The 21004-nt window shown below is 43.9% G+C and overlaps 1 protein-coding gene across 4 annotated transcripts in view; it reads right to left on the bottom strand.

Annotated features, from left to right (window-relative positions):
- The window catches only part of LOC144178910 (uncharacterized), a 459264-nt gene that overhangs the window by 30891 nt on the left and 407369 nt on the right, over window positions 1–21004 (bottom strand). For all 4 annotated transcript variants that reach the window (XR_013324097.1, XM_077707051.1, XM_077707050.1 and 1 more), the window contains 2 exons: window positions 18503–18600; window positions 10656–10780 (listed from right to left, as the gene is read on the bottom strand). Coding sequence is in view for 3 of the 4 variants with exons in the window: in XM_077707050.1 (XP_077563176.1) it covers window positions 10656–10780; window positions 18503–18600 (223 nt within the window). In the remaining variant the exon portion in view is untranslated. The remainder of the gene's footprint in view (window positions 1–10655; window positions 10781–18502; window positions 18601–21004) is intronic.

Here is a 21004-nt window from a genome sequence, read left to right on the forward strand (position 1 = left end):
ATTTGCCTGCGCAGCGCATGTGCCCTGTCGCTCGGAGCCCATCTTTGTGGACCGTCTTCTTGCGCCATGAATGCTTTACGCGATTATGCAGTGGCTGCTTTGTAATTGTGGTACTTTAGATTCCGTGACAAAAACAGATGAGAAGCTTTTCCTTTGACGGCGTTTGGAACGGGTTAACTATTTTCCAATTTGCAAATTGCAAATTACAAATCAGTCGCAAATTTCAAGCGAGGTGTTTTGTTTGTTTTTTTCCTCCTCAGACTGCGTCAATCTTCTCTGGTCATCCTTCTTTACAGAAAGAAAGGGTACTCTTTTTTTTTTTTAATTTCGGAGACATGCGCTGTGAAACAGGCTGCAGCGATGTGTGCACTGATCTTCTTCTTTGCCTATTTACTAATTTCTGAATATTAACCACGTGTTTTTTAGCCTTATCAGCTTCATTATGCAGCTGCATTGCACCGAGCAGAGTCTGTGTTTTCTCTTGCCGAGAAACTGTGTGCGCTTGCACTGCTCGTTATAGCCAAAAAACCGAGCTTTCGCTCGATAGTAATGGCTTCAGCGAGCTAAAGCACGGCAAAATTTATGTCTACGGTTGCATGTATGTATCCCCTGCCCGAGACACAACATTCTTGCTATATATAAACGACTGCCATCCACGCTAGAGAGGAATAAAATTTGCGCGTACTTTTCGGCTATATTATGTTTCGCCTCTTCGTCGTGTGCTGAAAAGCCTCGTTGGTGTTCCACCTTGATAGACTGGAATGGCTCCTAATTTTATGGCCTCGCCCTGCAGCAAGACCTTGTTACGAACGATGCCTCTAAAATCGAATAATGTTATTGGGCTGACAGACTATTCATCCCGACGGTTTCTCTTTCTGAAGTCTCAGTCACGACGTAAACTTCCACTGACAGCTCTGGCGCTTTGGTTTACGTGTAGAATCGAAAATATAGATCTAACCGGAAGCGACGCCCCTACAAATCAAGCGCAGTTCACTTTGAAGACGGTAGATGATGTCCTGACACGCCCGCGCTCAGCATTCCTTGTAACCATGAATCAGCAGTTTCGAAACTTATTCCTCGCAAAATATTAGCATCCATAAATCTTACCTGATAATTGTGAAAATTTTCTCTGCTCACGACGTAGGCCTTCGCCAAGGAAACACACCGATTCGTAAGAAAAACAAATAAAAATGCGGACCCTCTTAGTTTCACAGCCCCTTTCCTCTGATGTCTCAGCGCCGTCCTTATCTATAGTAAATTCATTCATTCATTCATTCATTCATTCATTCATTGCCTTCAGTCAATTATGTCCAGCTCTCTTGCGATGGTTCTAGAAATCAAACGAGTATCGCTACGCACTTGCTGTCTTAGCCACTCGACGTTGTCCTCAGCCATGGTTATTAAAGCCTGTTTCACCTGCTTGCGTGCTTCTTCTAAGGTATTGCACCGCTCAAAACACGGGTGCGTTGCATGGCGTGATGCTTATAGAATTCCATAAAAACTCTCATCTGCTTGTGGCGGAGTTTTCCTCAACCGAACTAAGAATTTCAGGCGTATTCGTTCCTCAATATTCAGTGCTCCTAGAGCTCAACGAACTGAGAAAGAAAAAATGAGTGAGGGTTAGAGAAAAACCTCATACAATAAATTTTCGTGGTTGCCGTGAGCAGAGATACTACAACTATATATTCCCGAGATGTCGTGTTGAACGATAAATCCGCAGCTCCTTGTTGGGTAATTTAATCGTTTTTATTGCCTTTATCTTATTTATGCCTTGATCAGGATGTGTGCAGTTGATCCTGATGTGCATGTACGTTTAGTTATTTAATGGCTACAAAAAAGGAGACAACAAAAGCGTAAGCTCCTATATAGACGTGTGTGTTCAGAAATGCGTGCACGACATTTGTTTTCGGTTTCGGGGGAGAGGGGATGACGCCTTTAACTCCGCATACCATAAAGTGAAGGCTAGCTATACATTATCATCAAACACGGCGGCGATCGGACATGTTGCGATGCCTCTAGGCACACTCGCGCACGCGCAAAACGAGGCAAAAAAAAAAAAAAAACCGAAGGTTATCTAAATTGCTGCAATATTCATAGTGTCTCAATTTGAAACATAGTTACCACGCTTCGACAAGCGCGGCGTAAGTTACACACTACAGTGCTGCCTGTTGCTGCAGAAACCGTAATTTTCTTAAAACATAATTTGCTTTCGTTTCACTACCATATCAATTTACTTAACAAGAACTTGCTTCTTAAGAAATTTCTGAAATCTTCATGCACCACGAAAAAAAAAAAAGGCAAAATGCTGCTCTTGTGTTTTTGTCGTGTATAACTTCGTCTGTTCTCGCTTATTGCTTTGAAAATGCCGTGGCTTCCGCCTGGATCGTGGAGCTATTACAATCACAGCCGTTCCGATTAATTCTTTTTTCCACACTCGTAACCGTCTTGCGCAGTTAAATACAAGGCCGGAAACAGCAACGTACCAGATAAGAAGTAAATTGTTGTTTCGCGACGAAGCAGCGCATTTATAACAGCATATGAGCCGCACTCACGGTGGATAAAAATGAATGAGAAAAAACCGTCCGTCGTAAGCCATCAGAAGCCATCTCGGAAGCCAGGCAAAGTTAGTGTAGGTCACTTCCAAGCCGTGCCATGATGGCACGCGACTGCAGCGACAGATTTCTCAGTATTGTACTTTGAAATGGAACTATGCTAACTGCTTCTCGAGAAATTCAAAATTTTAATTCGTTGTTAATACTTTTTTAACGTTATTTGCTTTCATCTAATCCTGTATCTTTTATCTGTTTCTCTTCATTCAACCCACTTATCCGCCCAAACCGAAACTAAATCCTACGTACGCCAAAGGTGTGCTCCCTTGCTCGATTTGTAGGAACCGTTTCGATGAACATTACTAATTATTTTGGAAGTGATTGCATCCAAGTTTGTACGCTTTTACCGTCTCCTTCTATACCAGAGGTTTTTGCCGTTAAGTTGTCACCCTGTTCGTATTTGAAGCACGCTTGAAAGGTCACTGCGCGCACGCTTGCCTAGCATAGAAATACGAGAGTTGCAGAGAGTATGTAACCAAGGGTCCAACGGAAGCTCGTTGGGAGGGAACAAATGGAAGATCTAATAAATGAAGGGAGGGAGGACAGGATGAAAGGATGGAAAGAATAGGAAATAAAAGCGAACTTATATTGCATTCTCTTGTGCAAACCAAATCGTGAAAAAGATGATCTCCTTGGGGTGGAATAGGCATAATTTTGTAAGGACAATACCAGTGTGCGTAAATAGGCATACTTTTTACCTGCACGTAGTTCTCAAATGAAGCTGTAAGGATAATACCAGTGTGCGTAAATAGGCATAATTTTTACCTGCAGGTAGTTCTCACATGAAGCTGTAAGGATAATACCAGTGTGTGTAAATAGGCATAATTTTTACTTGCAGGTAGTTCTGAAATGAAGCTGTAAGGATAATACCAATGTGCGTTTTTTCAATACCGAATTGTTAAACAGGACCCAACTACAAAAATCGGGCGTTAGAAAAAAAGCCAGCCATGTCACAAGAAAGCTTGTGGACATGGCGCCATTAAGGCTATTTTTTTCTTTTGCGGCGCTAACTTTTCGCTTTCTTTAGTATTGCTTGTAGAACTCAAGTGTCTTTATTCAAAGCCGAACGAGGATCCAGCCAATTAAAAGAAGGAGCAGAGTTCATACCGGGTATTTGTGTTCTGCAAACGTAATGATACGCTGTTCGTCACGCCTCCTTTCAATCGGGCAACAGAACAATGCCCTGATTTCTGATTGATCATCGCGCCACCTTGCGGGGGGTGCAAGACGCACGCACGTCACTTGTACAGACAACAAGAAAAAAAAATCGCTTAAGGAGGTGCCTTTTTAATGAGACATAACAGGGCAATCAATTACGATTCGCTTGCGTGGATGCCGGATGGCTCGGTGAAAAGCTAAGGTTCACTTTTTTCTTTTGATAAATCCATAATTCAAAAACAGCGATATACGTAGCAGGAAAACAAAGTAAAATCCCGCAGATACCCCGCCCTCGTAGATGTCAGTCACGGCTACGTCACAACACCGACGAAGCGAGAGCCCCTCTCCGCTCGTGGAGAGAGGAGTTAGAGGGCGTCACCGAGAGCGCTGTCCAATCCCGTGCGAAGCGGCGGGCAGTCGCTCGGCCACGCCCCTCCACCCGCTCGGGATCAGCTTCTCAGTCGAGCGACGGACGCAGGGATCGTTGTTCAGCGGTCGACGTCGAGAACGCGCAATTACCATTGCAGATTGCGCCTAGCTGCAATCGCGCCGAGACTCGCGCTCACGAGGGACGTCGAGGAGCATCGGAAGATATGCCACCGGGAAGAGATTTATAGGTCGATACATGTGCCTTATCTCCGCGCGTTGCGCTGCTCTGAGGTGAAGGCTCATCTTTTTCTCCTTCTCTCTCTCTCTCTCTCTCTCTCTCTCTCTTGCTCACTTTCTCGCCCTCTGCAATTTTCTACGCATTCCAATTTTCGGCAGGAAGAGTAATGGTGCGACAGCGGTGAGACGCGCAAAATAAAAGCGAAGTCCAGAAGCCGCGTCGTGTGTCTGAAGTGGCTTCGATCGTGCCGGCCGCTTCTTTGGTCGGCAGCGATAATCGACGCCGGTGGTATATATATATACACGGGCCCATCGACAACGCTCCTACCGCGCACGCTCGTCCACTCGCGGCAGAGATGTGCCTTATCCGACGTCGCGGCTCCCGTAACTCACGACCTGAAATGCCATCCCCGGATGCCGAGTGCCACTAAAGTGGCGCACGGTTGATCATTATAACTTGGAGCTGCCGATAGCCTGGACAGCGCCTGACGCGTTTGTGTGGTGCTTTTGCTGCTTGTCATCAGTTCTTGGTTTTGAAGTGCGGGCTCGTTGGGCGTAATCGCCAGTTCGATTTTCGACGGCGAAGAAAATCTGAAAGTTTTTCAAGAGCCTAATTTTTCTCTAGCCGAAAAGGAACTCCACTGTTTACTGTTCAATTACTTCTCTGTAGAAAAAGAAAATGGGGCGCAAGCTAGACGTGGGCGAAGAAAACAAGGTAAGACATATACAGGCGCTTGTATATGTCTTACCTTGTTTTCTTCGTTCTTTAAGTATGTACCAACTATAGCTCAACAACAAGTTTTGTTGACTCTCTGTTCTTTGGAGAGAGAGAGAGGGGGGAGAGAAAGAGGGAAATTGTAATGAGTGCCTTGATGGTTACTTTCCTCTGGAGACATGAACTAGGCACAATATGTCGAATCATTTTGCGAGGATTTATCCAAACTGCAAAAATTTAGTTTTTTTTTTTTTGCATTTGCAATGATCTTCAACCCTGCTTTCCTTGGTTTGGTCTTTTAAGAATAATTTTGAAGTTTGGTCAACACGTGCACTATAAACGCGAAGGTGTGACTGCCGAAACAGCGTGTTCTTAGCGCCGACTTCGCAGACCAGCGTTGGTATAAAATAAACATCTAAAACTGTTGTTTTGCGTCTGTTATTGTTTTGATGGAAACGAGCAACTTATTCAAACACATTGTCATTTTTCCATCGCTAGGCCTCAACAATTCAGTGAAAGGCGGGGGGCGGCGGGAGTGGAATTCTTAATATTGTTGGTTGCCTGCATGCGGCTGTTTCAATGCATAGACGTTACCCCGTTTGTTTGTCAGGGCACGGTGTGCCCCCTCAAGCTAGTGCTCTCCAAGTGATATCTGCTTCAGGTCTGATTTTATATCTTTTACAAAAGAAAGGAATGACTATAGATCTGTCTGCAAACTCAATTTTCAAAGGCACAGAGCACAAACCTCAATTCCAAACTCCAATAAATACGGGTGCCCACTTGTGCTTTACTTCGATTTCATCACTTCCTTCTGATATTTGGCCACTAAAACCGTAGCATGCTCTCCACAGGAATATCGCATTATTTTGTTATGACCAACAAATCCTCTACAATCACCCCAGATCATATATGTTTGGCGGTGATATATGCTATAGCTATTTTAACCGGGCTATAGAGCTTGCACTTAGGCCTACCTTTGCTGTTATGCGTGTAATCTCGTGACACGCTACTCTTCTTCTCGGAAAACATGATAAGATTTAGTATATAGTACCTGATTTGTTTAGGCGAAACGCGTGCATGCGCCTTCAAGCATTTTGTTCTTACTTTTCTTCTCAAATTTCAAGCAAAACTAATTTTATAATTTTCGCTAAATCCCCTTTTAACAGAACTTATAAAAACAGCCAAAAATTTGAAGCACGAATTTCATTTCATACCATCCGTAACTTCAGTAATATATATAAACACAATGTTCTTTGGCATCACTTCACGCATAGAGCATCAATGCATCATGAATCATATTTGAGATCCAACTGACTTTTCAAAAATAGCGAGAAATCCCCCAAAATCCTCAATCTGTAGTAATTAAAATCGGCGATGCAATAAGTAATAATACTGTAGAATTGTGTAAAATATTTGCTATGACAAGCGTTTTCCTTGGCTTGTTTAACATGTACTCCAGTAATAACATTTCATCAAATAAAAACCAGAAATACAAATAACATTAACGAAACGGGAAAAATTATGTACCGAAAGGCGTCAGTGGAAATCAGAAAACGAGTGGCTTTCATCTCTATAAATTTAATACACTGACTCAATTTCTTGCAAAACACAGCACAATCGTTTGCGCTTGATATGTGGTAACCCTGCGTTCCAAAACGTCTGCCTAAGGCTTTTGGTACTTCAACGCGCCGTGCTTCTTTTTATTCAGATGATATTGTACATTCTTTTTTAATTTTCGATGTGATATATGCGTCGCAGTAAATAACGTACTTCCCATTCCGCCGTAACGTGTGCAAGGTTTAACGTCAGCCCTATCAAATATCTTTCTATTGTTGCTTATGATGAAGCACGCCACACGAGACAAAAATAAAGGTTCAACAACAATCAATAGCCATAAATGCAATGCACAGTTAGAGTTCGCTTCTTCCGTTTGGTCCCCTTACCAAAATTACTTAATTGAAAAAAATAGAAGCAGTGCAGAATCGGGCTGCACGGTTTATAACCAAGTCATACAACTTCAGCTCAAGCATAACAAAAATAAAACACGATCTTTCACTAGAAACACTGCATCTGCGCCGGCAAATCGCTCTCCTGTGCATTTTTCACAAATACATTCATAGCACCAGATATTCCCCTTTGCGCATTATAACCCCTGTTTCCACATCACACAGATTATTTAACCAACGTAGCTTAGCACGCATGTACGCGTCACCACCAACGCATTTAATTTATCCGCTCTTCCACGTGCTATCCGCTTGTGGAATGATCTTCCTGATACCATCGCGTCGCTGACTAACCCGGAAATATTCCGTCATCACTTGCAGATCCATTTTTCAGATTGAACAGGAATGATTTCGTTCGCATCGGTTTTTTTCTTAGTTTCGCATTGTGTTTTACTTGCTGATGTTCTTATTTTTTGTACAATTCTCTTGCCGTTGTGATGATGATGTGATGAAGTTCTTTTTTTTTTTTACTGCTTACTTGACTTGTTGATATCTGTATATGACATGACTAATTATTGTATAACTTTTGTTCGTTATTTTGGTGTGATTTCCTCCACAAGCCCCCCTTACTCAATGCCCTGGTGGGCCTGTGAAGTACTTTGAATAAATAAATAAATAAATAAATAAATAAATAAATAAATAAATAAATAAATAAATAGTGTTCCGTCGTTCAAACTCCACAGCGGCCTGAATTGAATCCTCGACAGGCCCTTAAACATTGCGTGAGATTGGCAAGCCCGCATATTAATATGTTACTGTTGTTGGATAAAATAATCATATTTTGGCAATTTCTGGCCGAAACATACATATTTTGTGTACAACTGAATGCAAGCAAAGATTACCCAAGTGGAAATATTCGAAATTTCACCACAACGCTTAGGGCGAAGTTACCTACAATATTTTCCTTCCGACCTAAGGGTTTGGCAATAGTACATATTAATGTTCTAGTAGATAAAGCGGGGACGGTGACCTCGGACTTCTCTTGAACCCCACTATATCGGCCTCGACTGCATTCAACCCAAAACTCGCCAAGAGAATTTTCAGTCCTGTTCCTTACCACACGTTACGCCGAAATGTTATGCGGCTTCCCGTCTTTAGTTTGTGTTTGAATACCATCGCGTCTAAAAAAGCTACAACTGTTGTGTTCTAGAAAATGTAGTACGTGTGTGTTCATATTTACGCGAGTGTGATATATAGAATATTGCGGTGACGTGTGGCACTTCCGGCGTGTCATTTCTTCATAAATAAAATTATCTTTTCCTATTTTGCATACTGAAAAAAAAAAAAAAAACGAAGCGTTGAGCGTGTATAAAATCATATATAGACGAAAAATAGTAAATCCGACCGCAATAAACGCGGGTTTTTTCTTCGTGTATAACTCTTTGCCATAGTTGCTCTCATCAAGCTGCCCCTAATAGGCTATGTGTACAGTACGGGTACGTACTTTTCAATTCTAAAATGACTGCGACACAGTTCTGACTACTTGTCTGGGATTTTTGTACTTATGAAGGAAACCGAGACTAAAGAAGCGTAAAGTTGGGGTTAAGAAGAAGAAAGGCTCTTGTGAAATCTCTGTTTCGCTACTTTGAGTTATCATTATTGTTTGCATTTAACTGAGCAGCAGCTCGTTTAAATGAACGATGCAGCTAAAGAACGCTGCTTGTACCAACTTGGCACGCCGTCTTCAGGGTGGATTAGGCTCGATGCGGAGTGGTTTCGGTCAGCCTATTTTCACACCCCATCTGGTCAAATTAAACACGCCTTTTATGAGACATAGCTGCAAGAGGTCTCATTAATCTCGCCTAGTCGGAATTCGTGGGCAGTATTTTGTTTCCGCAATTGGGGATGTGTATGAAACATGCGATTCACGACAACACCTATTTTGTCTATTGTAAAATCTTTTGTTGCAAAAAAAATTGATAAACGCGCTGTGCAGCAGTAGAACATATATGACACACACACTACTAAATCGGAACTACGGCGCCTGCGAAATTTAGAAGGCGCCTATTTCCCATGGGAAGGCTGCTGAAGCTCTATTAAGCTTTTTTGCGTCTCTAAGTTTTCTTTCGAGAGATGCTGGACTCTATATCTTCTTATCAAAGTTGCTATCGGTCCACTCAAACGCGCATCGGAACCTTATTATACAGTACCGGCGAAATGTACAAGAGACTATTGCTGTCATTGGGTTACTTTCCTTGCTGAAAGCTGTGTCCCCAGTTCTACACGAAACAAATATTCATTAGCTTTTCTAATTACGGCCGCACCAGTACAAGTATAATATCTGTGAAACAAGCTACCGTTACTTCATTTTTATATGATAGATTGGACTTGAAGGAGCAAAAATAGCGCCACTTTAATGTACGACGGCGCTCAACTACATAAATTCGAAGCCATTTCATTCTATCGTGCTGGTCCTGAACGACAACGCAAATCGACATGCTACCATGGCACGTTTTAACTCTTCCCCATACCATTTGCCCTCTCCGCAAGTGATGTTTTTGGCCCTCCCTTAAAAAAAAATCCTACCAGCGCATCTGTGGCATGGTGCCACAGATGTAACCGGACGGGGGCAGGAACAGGAAATGCCTGGCACTTATTACACTCACGTTCTTCCTCCAATATCCGTAAAGTATAGCATCTTTAACAAAAATACAGCATTTTTCTAGAGAAGAATACTTCGCCGCATAAAGTATAGCATCTAAAACAAAAATACAGCATTTTTCTAGAGAAGAACACTGCGCCGCATAATCGCAGCACTTGAGCGCTTAGGTACACAGGTCACTGTAAGTACTATTGATGCGCGTGGTGCTGTCGAGCACTTCGAAACCGGGAACCTTTAGAATGAAGGAGGGAGGGCGCGTTTAACTTTATTACTGTGGAGGTCGAGATGGACCGGTACAAACTCTGTAGTGGTCCGATTTCCTTTATGTGCTTGCCAAGTGTGAATGAAATCTCGTCCCCTAGTTAAAAGTATCCTGCTCCTCGTAGTTTTTCACGCATGGGTGCATACAAGGCACGGGGCGTAGCCACTTCAGGAATTGTGCAGGGTGCCCCATCTTGGTGGGCGATTCTATGATTGTTTACGTTCATAGGATGCACCACCATTCGATGATTTGGGCGAATATTTTGCGCCTGTTATGCAGTGTTAAAGTTCTTATGTCAGCAGTGATCCTGTTATAGACGTGTGGATAACTGCTGCTTGATGCCTTGTTATTATTTAGACTGCATGAGTAAGCTTGCCTGTTCTATTGTACAGGTGCCGTCATAAGTAAATGGAACAAGGATCTGCGAATATCACAAGATACGTGCCTTACCGGCTATACGACAGCCATTAGTTGTTGACAGGAGGGTTTCTCTATTATGGAGGGCTCCTTCAAACGCACACCAATGCAGCCTCGCAGTTTCCGGAAGAAGAAATTCCTGTAAATCTACCAGACCGTGTTCCAATTACTTTTGACGGCATCTGTAAGTTGCTGCTGTGCCGCAGTGCTTTTTGTAAAGAGCTGTTCTGGGAAAACAAGGCTAAGCAAATCAAATTGGCAAAGCAAATAAATATACGCTTACCTGACGGCATATGCGACCGGTTGTTCATGTATAAGCGTGTTTCAGTTGGCTCCATTCCAGTGAGGAGGCTTTTCCGCATCCGACGATTCCGTGCCGGGAAACAAAATGATGCCTGATGTAAGCAGCTGGAATGTAAGAAGTCCCACGCAAGGGTCACTTTACACCACACAGTTTTCCAGCTTAAAAGAATAAATTAATTTCTTGGGCGGCATCGAAACTATTCCGAAACACCGACATTCCGGGGATGCAGAATGCAACTTCCTTTAATGCAGCCTAAACGCTTAGTTGCAATAATATTACGCATGTTGAAATGAATCTCAGATTATTTCAGGTATGTTAAAAGACATGAAAGAACGCATGCGCAACCAAAGGATCTCCAATTTACATGGTTCGGCTTTTAAAGCTGCCTCACAATGCGATCAGATGAAGAGCCAATTTTTCTTGGCCATTATTTTGAGGTGTATTCAATGAGGTAACTGCACATTTATCAGAATATTGCGTACTAATTTTGAGAGATCGTAATAATGCGTAGGATTTATGTGTCTTTCGTCTCTTTCTCGTTTTACACACATCGTCCAAAATACCGGGCAGAACATATCAGAATAATTTTTTTTGTTGTTTTCGGCGCTCGCACGTGTTCAACGTTGGCCGTTTCCGTCTGTTATAGCTAATACTGAACTAAGCTTCGGAGTACAGAATAGTGTAGGTGCAGCTGAAGAAACAATCCTTCCCAGCTGCTGAAGAAACAAGCCTTTCCAGCGCTTGCATGAGTCGCACATACTGATAGCTGCATGCAGCAAATTTTAGGCCACACATTTTATAGCGGCCTGTACCGACCGCGTGGTCGTAGTCGTTCCTATATTTCTCCGCATCTGTTCTTTGTACTCCTTTTTCTTGACTTGCAACGGGCCATTTTTTAGCTAGGTACGAGGACATTAGTATTGAATGAATAGACTTCCTCAGCTATAAATTACAGCGATGTTCACAGTGAAGATTCAAATGGGTTGATTTCAGAGGAGCTCAAAACAAACTGTCGCTAACTCAATTAGCCGCAAACGAGAAGGTGAGTTATGCAACATATACGAGAGGCACCCAGCATGTTGTGTGTCATTCGTGACTCCTATTTCTTGATTTTCCACGGGCCATTTTTTAGGTACGAGGACATTGTCTTGAATGAATAGACTTCCTCAGCTATAAATTACAGCGATGTTCACAGGGAAGATTCAAATGGCCTGATTTCAGAGGAGCTCAAAACTAACTGCCGCTAGCTCAATTAGCCAGAAACGCAAACGTGAGTTATGCAACAGATGCGAGAGGCACCCAGCATGTTGTGTGTCATTCGCGCTGACAGCTTGGGCCGGCAGCTCCACGGCGGCAGAGACAGAACGTCGCTTGAAAGATGAAGGCGAGACATACTCACTCTCACCCTCATGAATGCTATTATGAAAGAGACAGAGTGCAAAATCCAGCGGAAAACAGTTACATCGGGCGGGCCTTCTGAAAACGCGGCTCGCATGCCAATGATCGGCCCTTGTCAGAGCTGTCAACACCGCAAGCGATCCCTCCGCGCCCCGGCGCTTCGACGCGTCGTCGCCGCAGCAGGCTTATTTCCATGCACCACATATTTCACCAAACAAAGATTCGGCCGCTGTCGCTTCTTATTTAGGCGCTCTCCCTCCGCTCCTAGCTGCCGATAGTTTTCTTTTTCTCTGTCGGACGCTTTCTGATACCGAACACAAGCTCCAGCCGTCACTGTAGCATCCACTTGTCCGCCAGGGCCCAGCCTCGTCTGCCTTGAAGGACAAACGAGCGCCTGGTGCAGAGCGGGAAGACCAATTTAGGACGAGCGCGCAAAGGTGCGTAGCAGAAAGAACAAAAAAGGCGAGCCGTCATCAGGCGCAGTACACCGGAGCAGACGAGGAAAAGGCGTTCGCAGAAAACCCCCAGTTCTTGGTGGCAGAGGAAAGAGCAGGGCCTTAGTTCGGGTCTGTCACTGGGACGTGAAGAATTTACGACGGACGCGGCTGGCTCTCCCCGGGACCTGCGTGAGTTCAGAAAGCAGGGAGAGCGAAGAGACCGAAGGGAGGCATGGCAGCCCCTCTCCCCCTCTCTCTCTCTCTTTTACTTCCGCACCCGCGCGCACATATTGGAGTTGGCCGCCGCAGAAAGGAGGCGCATTCACCCTCCTCGAGGAGGCAGGCTGGCTAGCTGGGACAAGCGGGGAGACCCCCTGGCGCTGTGCGCGGGCCTCTAGCCTGCAGGCATAAGCCCCTTCGATTATGCCTGCAAGCGTGCGCACCCGAGCCCCGCGTTCATATCTGCGGCAAGCGCTTCTCTTCTCCTCTCCCCGCACTGCTCCCCTTTCTCTGTGTCGCGTCGCGGACGCCACTCCCTGGTCTGCGACGCTGCAGCAAGGCTTCTAGCTTCGCCGCCGCCGAGAGTGGTGCCGGCCGGCAGGGATTCCAGCGTGAAGGAAGGAGCGGAGCGGGGGATCCGTATAGTTGCCATATTTGTGCACCGGGCCAAACTTGAAGGCCGTCAGGTGCAGGAAACTCTAGGAACAGCGCAATTAAAGCATCCCTTCCAAACATCCACTCATTCAACGAGGGCGCACATAACTTGAACGTCTACGGTCGTTTGTAAGTACGAAGCCTGATTATAGCTGAATGGGACTGACTAGCGCAGCTCACTCTGATGTAATATGTTGTGCACGTCCTTGAAGGTAGGCAGAAACCGGTGCAGTTTGAAGACATGTTGTGGGCCTGTTCACAACACCTCGTCAACGTCATCATCGTCATAATTATCGTCATTACGCAGCCGATGTCGAAGCACGACAAGGTGTTTCCCATATACTTCAAATATTTGCTGTGTTGTCTACATCCCCCCTTTCACTCGGCTTCATAACGCGAGGGACCCAGGTTCGGTTCCGACCACGGAAAGCGTTTTTATTCTTGAGACGCATGATGTGCCTTCGCTTATCATCATCATTGTTTTGTGAAGTGCATTCCTGCAGTGCGCTTTCGTAATGGCTTGGTCACGCGCAGGGAGGTATACAAAGCTTCGTTTTAACAACCACACTTGTACAAAGGCACCGGAAAAGCGTTTTAGCACATACAGACAAAAGGAAATAAATTTTACTATATATAAAGCCACATTGTACAAGATTTGAAAGAAGTCAATAATTCTAAATCATTACATTGTTATTGATGAATGCTTAAAAGATAGTCCCGGCTAACTGACTGCGCTTGTGAAGCCCATAATTCTATAATTCACACCCCCAACGCTGCCATAACAATGCCAGAGAACATATGTAACCATTAGGCAAGTCATTAGGAAAGCCTAGCGAGGACTCTTAGGTCTTCTCTAAGAAAGCCCCATCTCGCAAAAATTTAATGAAGGTGCTACATCCCATGACAATGCGCACACGCGGTGCAATTTATGTTTTGGCACGCGTCCTCAATGACTCCACCACATGCCAATGAATGCTTCAAATTTCTATCGCACTAAACGAAAGCATAAGGCTCCATTCTTTAGAGCGAAGATGTTAGCCTCACGTTGGTCGGAAAATTTCCTGTCGTAAACAAACAAAGAAAAGAACAGGCAGGGCCCAGCAGTTGTCGCCCAAGAAGCCGAGCGCATGCGTCAGGGTAATCAGGCGTGCAGCATAGAGCTCAGTATTCGCGTAAAGACAAAAACCACAACATACATGCATCGAAGCCGCATGATGGATGATAAGAAGCCGGTGAAAAATCGGAACCAGCTCCCCTGTATTCTGGTCAATATTAGGTTTGCAGCTGCTCTCGAAAGGGGAGAGGCCTTGACGTCATTCTAGGGCTATCGCATGCGTCGGGGTAGGCAGGACCTACAGTCCTCGCCCAAGACGCAGAGCGCACGCGTCATGGCCCAGCATATGCCGCCAGAGAAGCCGAGTGCAAGCGAAAAGCCCGCCGAAACAACTAGGAACATTTCATACCCTCCTCCATCAGCATGCGTAGTGATTTACAACAGCTGCGCTGGGCATCCACTTTCGCAGGCGGGATGGCATCAACCTTTAATCCTGGTTTGAGCTTGCCAGGAACGAAATTTCAAGTAGCTGAACGCTTCTGGTAAATTTCATCTAAAGATGAGCTTTGACTCGAACCGAAAGAATCATTCATAACAAATACAAACCAACTGTATCAAGGGATAATGCTATAGTGTCCTCAATCTTTAGTTATTCCTCGACCAGCGTCAAGTTGGCATGCCTACCGTTTGGGCCACTTGTTAGATAACGCATGAATACAGACATGTACCTCACCAAAGTAAACCTACACCTCGCAAAGAGGTTCACGGCAAGTGTGAGATGAACATCTATAGACTGTAAGGAATTGAACGTCCTGCAACAATTGCTCTGAAGCTCTATCTCATCACAGTCCATAAGTGAGATTCGTTACACCTGTGCATTGCAAACAATCGTATTGCGAATTCGCAATATAACAGCAGGTTGATGTACATATGACTGACAACATATGACTTGGTCGTGGTCCACTTTCTACGATATTGCATGTTTTATAGGCTTAAAATGGGTAAAAATGTGCGTGCGATCAAAAAGTTACTAATTTCAAACACACTTCAAACACACGAGACGCCGACCAGTCAGAAAATCGTTCTTGACGTTTCGGCTTCCAGCACGGAAGCCGAAACGTCAAGATTCTAAAAAGGGAAGCTCAACATATTTTTGCGAAAATAAAAAAAATTAGCGTTTAAAAGTTCATTTCGATTATGCTCGATTTTGTTTATTGCAAACGTGCCACACATCTGTACTCATCGGTCTGACATGACAGCAGAATACGGTGAAATGCCTGTAGGCGTAATTAATTGAATCGACTCACCGGCAGGCCTAAAGTGACGCGCGACCTTCACGGGTTATGTTAGTGTGGTGTATGCATGTAGGAGCGTCTAATGCATGTGAACCCCGGAACGGATTCGGAAAATCAATGAAATGTTCAGATGATAAGTTTTCATTGAAGATTTAGTAAGCAGCAATCAGGAGCTGCCACTGGTAACTGTTATGAAATCTCTTTAACTAAACCATTCGTTACGTAGCTACTGATCAATTTACAATGTAGCCTACTTTTGCTGCCTACGGTATTATTTTCTTGTTTCCTACTTTTCAATCATGTCTACTTAAAAAATATCTAGGTCACAAGGTCTGATGCACCGACTCAGACAGATCTTGAGGAAACAATTGTATTTTCCCCTCATTCATGAACACCTTGTGTATTCCCATTTAGTATGGGTATTAGGCAATAAAACTGACTCAGATTGGCTCCAGTACCTTCAAAGGAAAGACTTACTGTTCGTATGCCCGGTATCTCAAATATAAATGCTCGATTTTTCAGATTCTAAAAATGTTATCCTTTGCTGAACTTCATAGTTTCTTCTTAGCCATTTCTTTATCACAAAATTAAGAATAACTTTTCAATCGTCTAATAAATATTTAAAACAATAGGGAGTATATAATTTACGTAGTGGTGTATGTATTCTTTGCAAAATGAAAGCACCCCTGTGTCGAGATTTCGGCATATATTAGAGATACTCACGTGGCAAAGTGTATCTGTATACCCCTCCACCACATCGGACCTCATAGAAAAGTTGAAGCTCCGGCGCGGAAAACTCCTGATGGACAAGTATTACGCCATGCGCATGACGAAAATCGCGGAAGTTATCACGGGAGCTATCAACACGCACCCGGGAATAGACAAACACCAATATTCACGTAGTTTTATGGAAGCGCATCAACACGAGCAATGTGTGGATTCAGTTATGTGGGCCGTATGAAAAGGAAGGTTGGTGCGAGCGTGCGCGTGTGCCTGTGCGGGTGTGTGGATCTGTGTGCGTGCGTCTGTGTGTTTTAGTGGGTTTGGGCGCGAGTGCGAGACCGTGTGTGCGTATGTGTCTGTTTGCGTGCGTGAGTGCGTGCTTGAATATAGATGCGTCAGAAGACAGCACATTATATTCTGTCACAGGCTCCGGGACCGGATAAGAATTAGCCTTGATTTTTACGGGTTGTCCTAAAAAAAAAAACAATTTTATTTTTTCTTCCATTCTAGATTTCCGGCGGTGTCAAAGCTATATGTTTCTTTTATGGTGCCTTGTTACATGAAACAAGCATCAACCACCCATAGAGGTTATGTATAATCCCGAACTTTTGAACAGTGATTCAAATGCCACTTTGCCTAACATTGCTGTTCAGGTGCGACTCTATGACAGTCTTAAAGGTTAACGGTAAAATAAATAAATAAATAAATAAATAAATAAATAAATAAATAAATAAATAAATAAATAAATAAATAAATAAATAAATAAATAAATAAATAAATAAATAAATAAATAAATAAATAAATAAATAAATAAATAAATAAATAAATAAATAAATAAATAAATAAATACACACAAAAGCAAGCAAATAGACGAAACAATGCAAGGCTTCGTTCCGGGCGCTCGGTCCTGTGGGGACACGAATAAAACATTAGAATCCCTCATTGTAAAACGAATGCTTCCCCTTATGCACTTCCCCCCTATAGAATTCCCCTATAGCTCTTAGTGTTTAAAGAAGCGAACGGCGGGAAAAGTACAAGCATAAAATATTGCCGCATGATACTCATGGGGGTAACAATGAGAATTTTATTCTATATTCTTCAAGAGGGAAACTTTGGTGCCCGATTTGCAGGAAGTTAAGGAGCCCTGTTTATCGAACAATAGAGACCATTTGATGGAGGCTGGCTTGGACACTTTACCGAAGATTTATCAATCATAAACGATGAGTCAGTCATTTTACTTCTACCAATCGAGTTTGTCTCTTGCTTTGCTCTTTCCCTCGCGTCAGCCTGTATATGATTGCATCTAATAAACCACGACAGAAAGATGCAACTCTTTTGTCTGCAGAAATAAAGGTTGCCTCTCACTCTACGGAAAGCCGGATTCACAATTATTCTACATCGAGGCCATTCAATGTGTAAACATTTGACATTTGTTACCTGAAAGCCTAAACAGCTATATACCGAAAAACCACATGAAACTATGTTGCGAAACTACTAGCGATGAAAGTATTCAAAATTTCCCGCAGACAGTATTGCAATATCAAAAGGCAGCGTGAAGCCGAGACACAATCGAAACCATTGATATAAAAAGAGAGAGGGAAATAGAGAGAAAGAGAGAGAGAGAAAGGAGAGAGAAGGAGAGAAGAGTTTTATGTGTCAGGTTCGAACAAGAGAAGTGGTGCATTCCTCGTATACGAACTTTGTGGGACTATGTGACCTAACTCTACCAGCTTTACACCAACACTGCTTCCGCAGCTTGCCTCCAAAAATAGTAATCTCGTCCGTAAGAATAGAAGAATAGAAAAACAACTGTAAGGGCCTCGGAAACAAAGCTCGCTCGCTCGCTCGCACAACGGTAAGACCAGCGTCGTGAGGTCGACGAACCCCCGTTGTTTTCCTTCCGTCGTCTCGACGGCGAAATCAGCTCTTGCTTGGGCGGGTGCGTCTCTCGGAGAATGCCGAGCAGCCATTTTGGGCAGCCGAAAGCCGGCTTCCCTTGCATGCACCGCTCCCAGCAAGCCGATTTTCTCTTCGCCCCTATCGCGCTTCTCCTTCCCCGTCTCCCTCACTCTCCCTCAACCGAAGTGGCAGCTCTCCGGTGTGCGTCTCCACGTCGGTTGCCATGGTTACCACGCAGCGATGGCGGAGCCCCCGCGATCGATGGGCACGTCGCCATTGGGTGCCGCAGCCCCGGCACAAGTACAAAGTGTAATGCGCGGCCAGCAAAGAGGGGGACCCGCCACGGAGCAGAGCCCCGCGACTCACCCAGTGGCGTTGCCGACGAATGAGGCAGCCGCTGTGGGTGCCCGAGCCCGAGCTGCTTCTACCGAGTAGGGCGCCATAGGTGGATGCTCTGGTAGCAACTGCGGGGGGAAAACGAATATTAGGGCTGTTCTTTGCTCCGAGAACTAAGTTTAAAGAGTTGAATTTGATGACCGCAAACGCAAGTTATGTCGAATAAATGTTTCTTTTTTATAACTATTTCAATTATTCTGGACTTACGAGTCAACGAATGCCTTGCCCTCTGTTTTGAGTATCTGAAGTTTTCGCCTATTCTCAACATAAAAGTCATTTCCACCCTTCTGTTAATCTACATTGTGTTGTTCATCACGGTACTAAGGCTTCGTCAATGTTGATGATCAGTTGGGGACCATCGATTTAAAAAGCGACATTAAAATTACCTCCGTATTTCTCGTTTGTATGGCTATACGAAAGGGGAAGAATTTCTTTCATAGCTTTTACTTTTACCATCGTATTTTCTGCGAACGCGCATAAGTTCGCGATGAGGAGTCACGGAAAGCTTTGAGAATGCGTCTTCCGTTTCTTTCAATCTGGCTTTTCCACAGCTTGAACTTCTTTCACCTAAAATTGCCTTTAAGTGCAAGCCGCGCATATAATACACTTGTGCTATATGTTATACGAGTGCCGCATTTTATGCCTGCATGCATTAAAAATATGTCCAATTTGCTGGTATGGGGACTATGCGAATTTCCACAGCTCCCCTTTAAATCATTTTCAGAAGGCAGTGTATTTGGGGGAATATTGTGACTAATAGTTTCCGGATTCGCATGTAGGGTTATTTAATGGAAAGCAGAGCACTAATGAGCGCTTATGATTTATTGGATGACGCTAAACATTTCCTAGCCCGCTTCAATGTGGTGTAACTAAGTGAGAGAAATCAGAGTGGTTCGAACTGCGAGCATGACCTTCCAGATGCTGCTTAGTTCGCTGAAAAGGCAAATCTGACTAGCAGAGGTCACTGACTCATCAGGCGTAGTTCAATATGGGAAGCAGGCGCAACTGCTGCTAAATACTTTGCATCATTTCAATGTATCCGCATAAAGAAAGACAGGTGCTTTCGGGTAAAAAGTTGATCGCGAAGGCTGGACTATTTCTGCGGGGTTTGTAAAAACAGAATATTGAGGCTAGTGTGCTGCGAATCACAAAACGTGGTGACAAAATTGGCTGAAGAGGTTCGGCGCAAACAAGCTTAAGAAAGGAAAAAGCAGAGGCGTAGCGAAAGCGTTGCCAAAAGCCACAAAATCACAACATCACGCCGATTCATCAGTTGTAAATTATGCAGACTGAAATACATGCATTCTGTTGTTTTTTCAACACTGAGAATGAATAACAAAACACAAACATATGCGCATATGCTACAAGCTCTAGTTTACCCGCTATGGAAAGAATTCCAAAAAATTTGTTTTTACAACTTTGCTGTGACGGTTCACAGGAGATTTACGGGCACATCGATGAAATGGGGCAGGCATGCATGCATAGATTGGTGCAGAGAAAAGCAAAACAGAGCGACTTAGAATAATAATGAGAAAGAAACACGGGCAGAGCGAAGACTGAAAACGGGATGTGCATGCGTAAATGTTGTATCGTGGTCGCAGTTTATGGTAAACGGTTTCACGACTCGTCGCGCCTGCGAACACTTGTCCTGGTAGGTCGATAGTCGATGGCGTCGATGGCTTGGAACTATAACGGGCGTTCAGTCCTGCATATCTAGATGGCCATTACGCACGTGCTGCATATGGAGTACTGTACACTGGAGCCAGAATAACAACACCAGGATCAATAATTCACAGGCCCTTACAGATAAGCGTCGAATGGCATGCCGCACGTCTAAAATGTGGCTCTAGAGAGCATCCCGGAGACACTTGCGGTGTTTTTTTACATTGTATTTTAACCTTACGTTTTCTTTCTTCAAGCAGGACGTGTCGGCTAACAGGGTCACCGTAAAAACCGCGAACGTTCCAGAATTATGAAAGATATAGAGGGACTGAGGCGCGAATGCTGGTGAAGGGGAGGAATACGAGGCAGAACGTGAGAGGAAAATGCGGGATATTGCATATTATGGAATTTTCAGGCATTCGAAAAGTGGTGACTAAAAACTCTTGGGCAACCCGTTTTCTTTCTTCTAACGTGTTATGCTGTGTAGTATTTATCATTGTGATATGTCTGCGGTACTTATGTTTTCCCCAGCGTTTCATTGTCAAAGCCTGTTCCAATCTAAACCGCTGTCTTAAGCGCCATTTCGAAAAAAAAAACAAAAAAAAACATGAGCTGTCAATATGCTTTAGAACTCTTTTTCTTTCGTTGCACATCCACAGTGTATCAAGAGGTACCGGAGATCTACATCTGCAACGCATAGCTTGATGCATGGTTGTATGCTATGCGTCTTCAATTAACAAATGATCACACGTTTCTGTTGTTCGTTGCTTATATTGACCTTCTATTTATTATCCGACAACAATTATACTA

This window comes from Haemaphysalis longicornis, unplaced genomic scaffold, assembly GCF_048455015.1.
Source record: "Haemaphysalis longicornis isolate Haplotype H1 unplaced genomic scaffold, Haemaphysalis longicornis Haplotype H1 scaffold_4, whole genome shotgun sequence".
Classification (NCBI taxonomy): Eukaryota; Metazoa; Arthropoda; class Arachnida; order Ixodida; family Ixodidae; genus Haemaphysalis; species Haemaphysalis longicornis.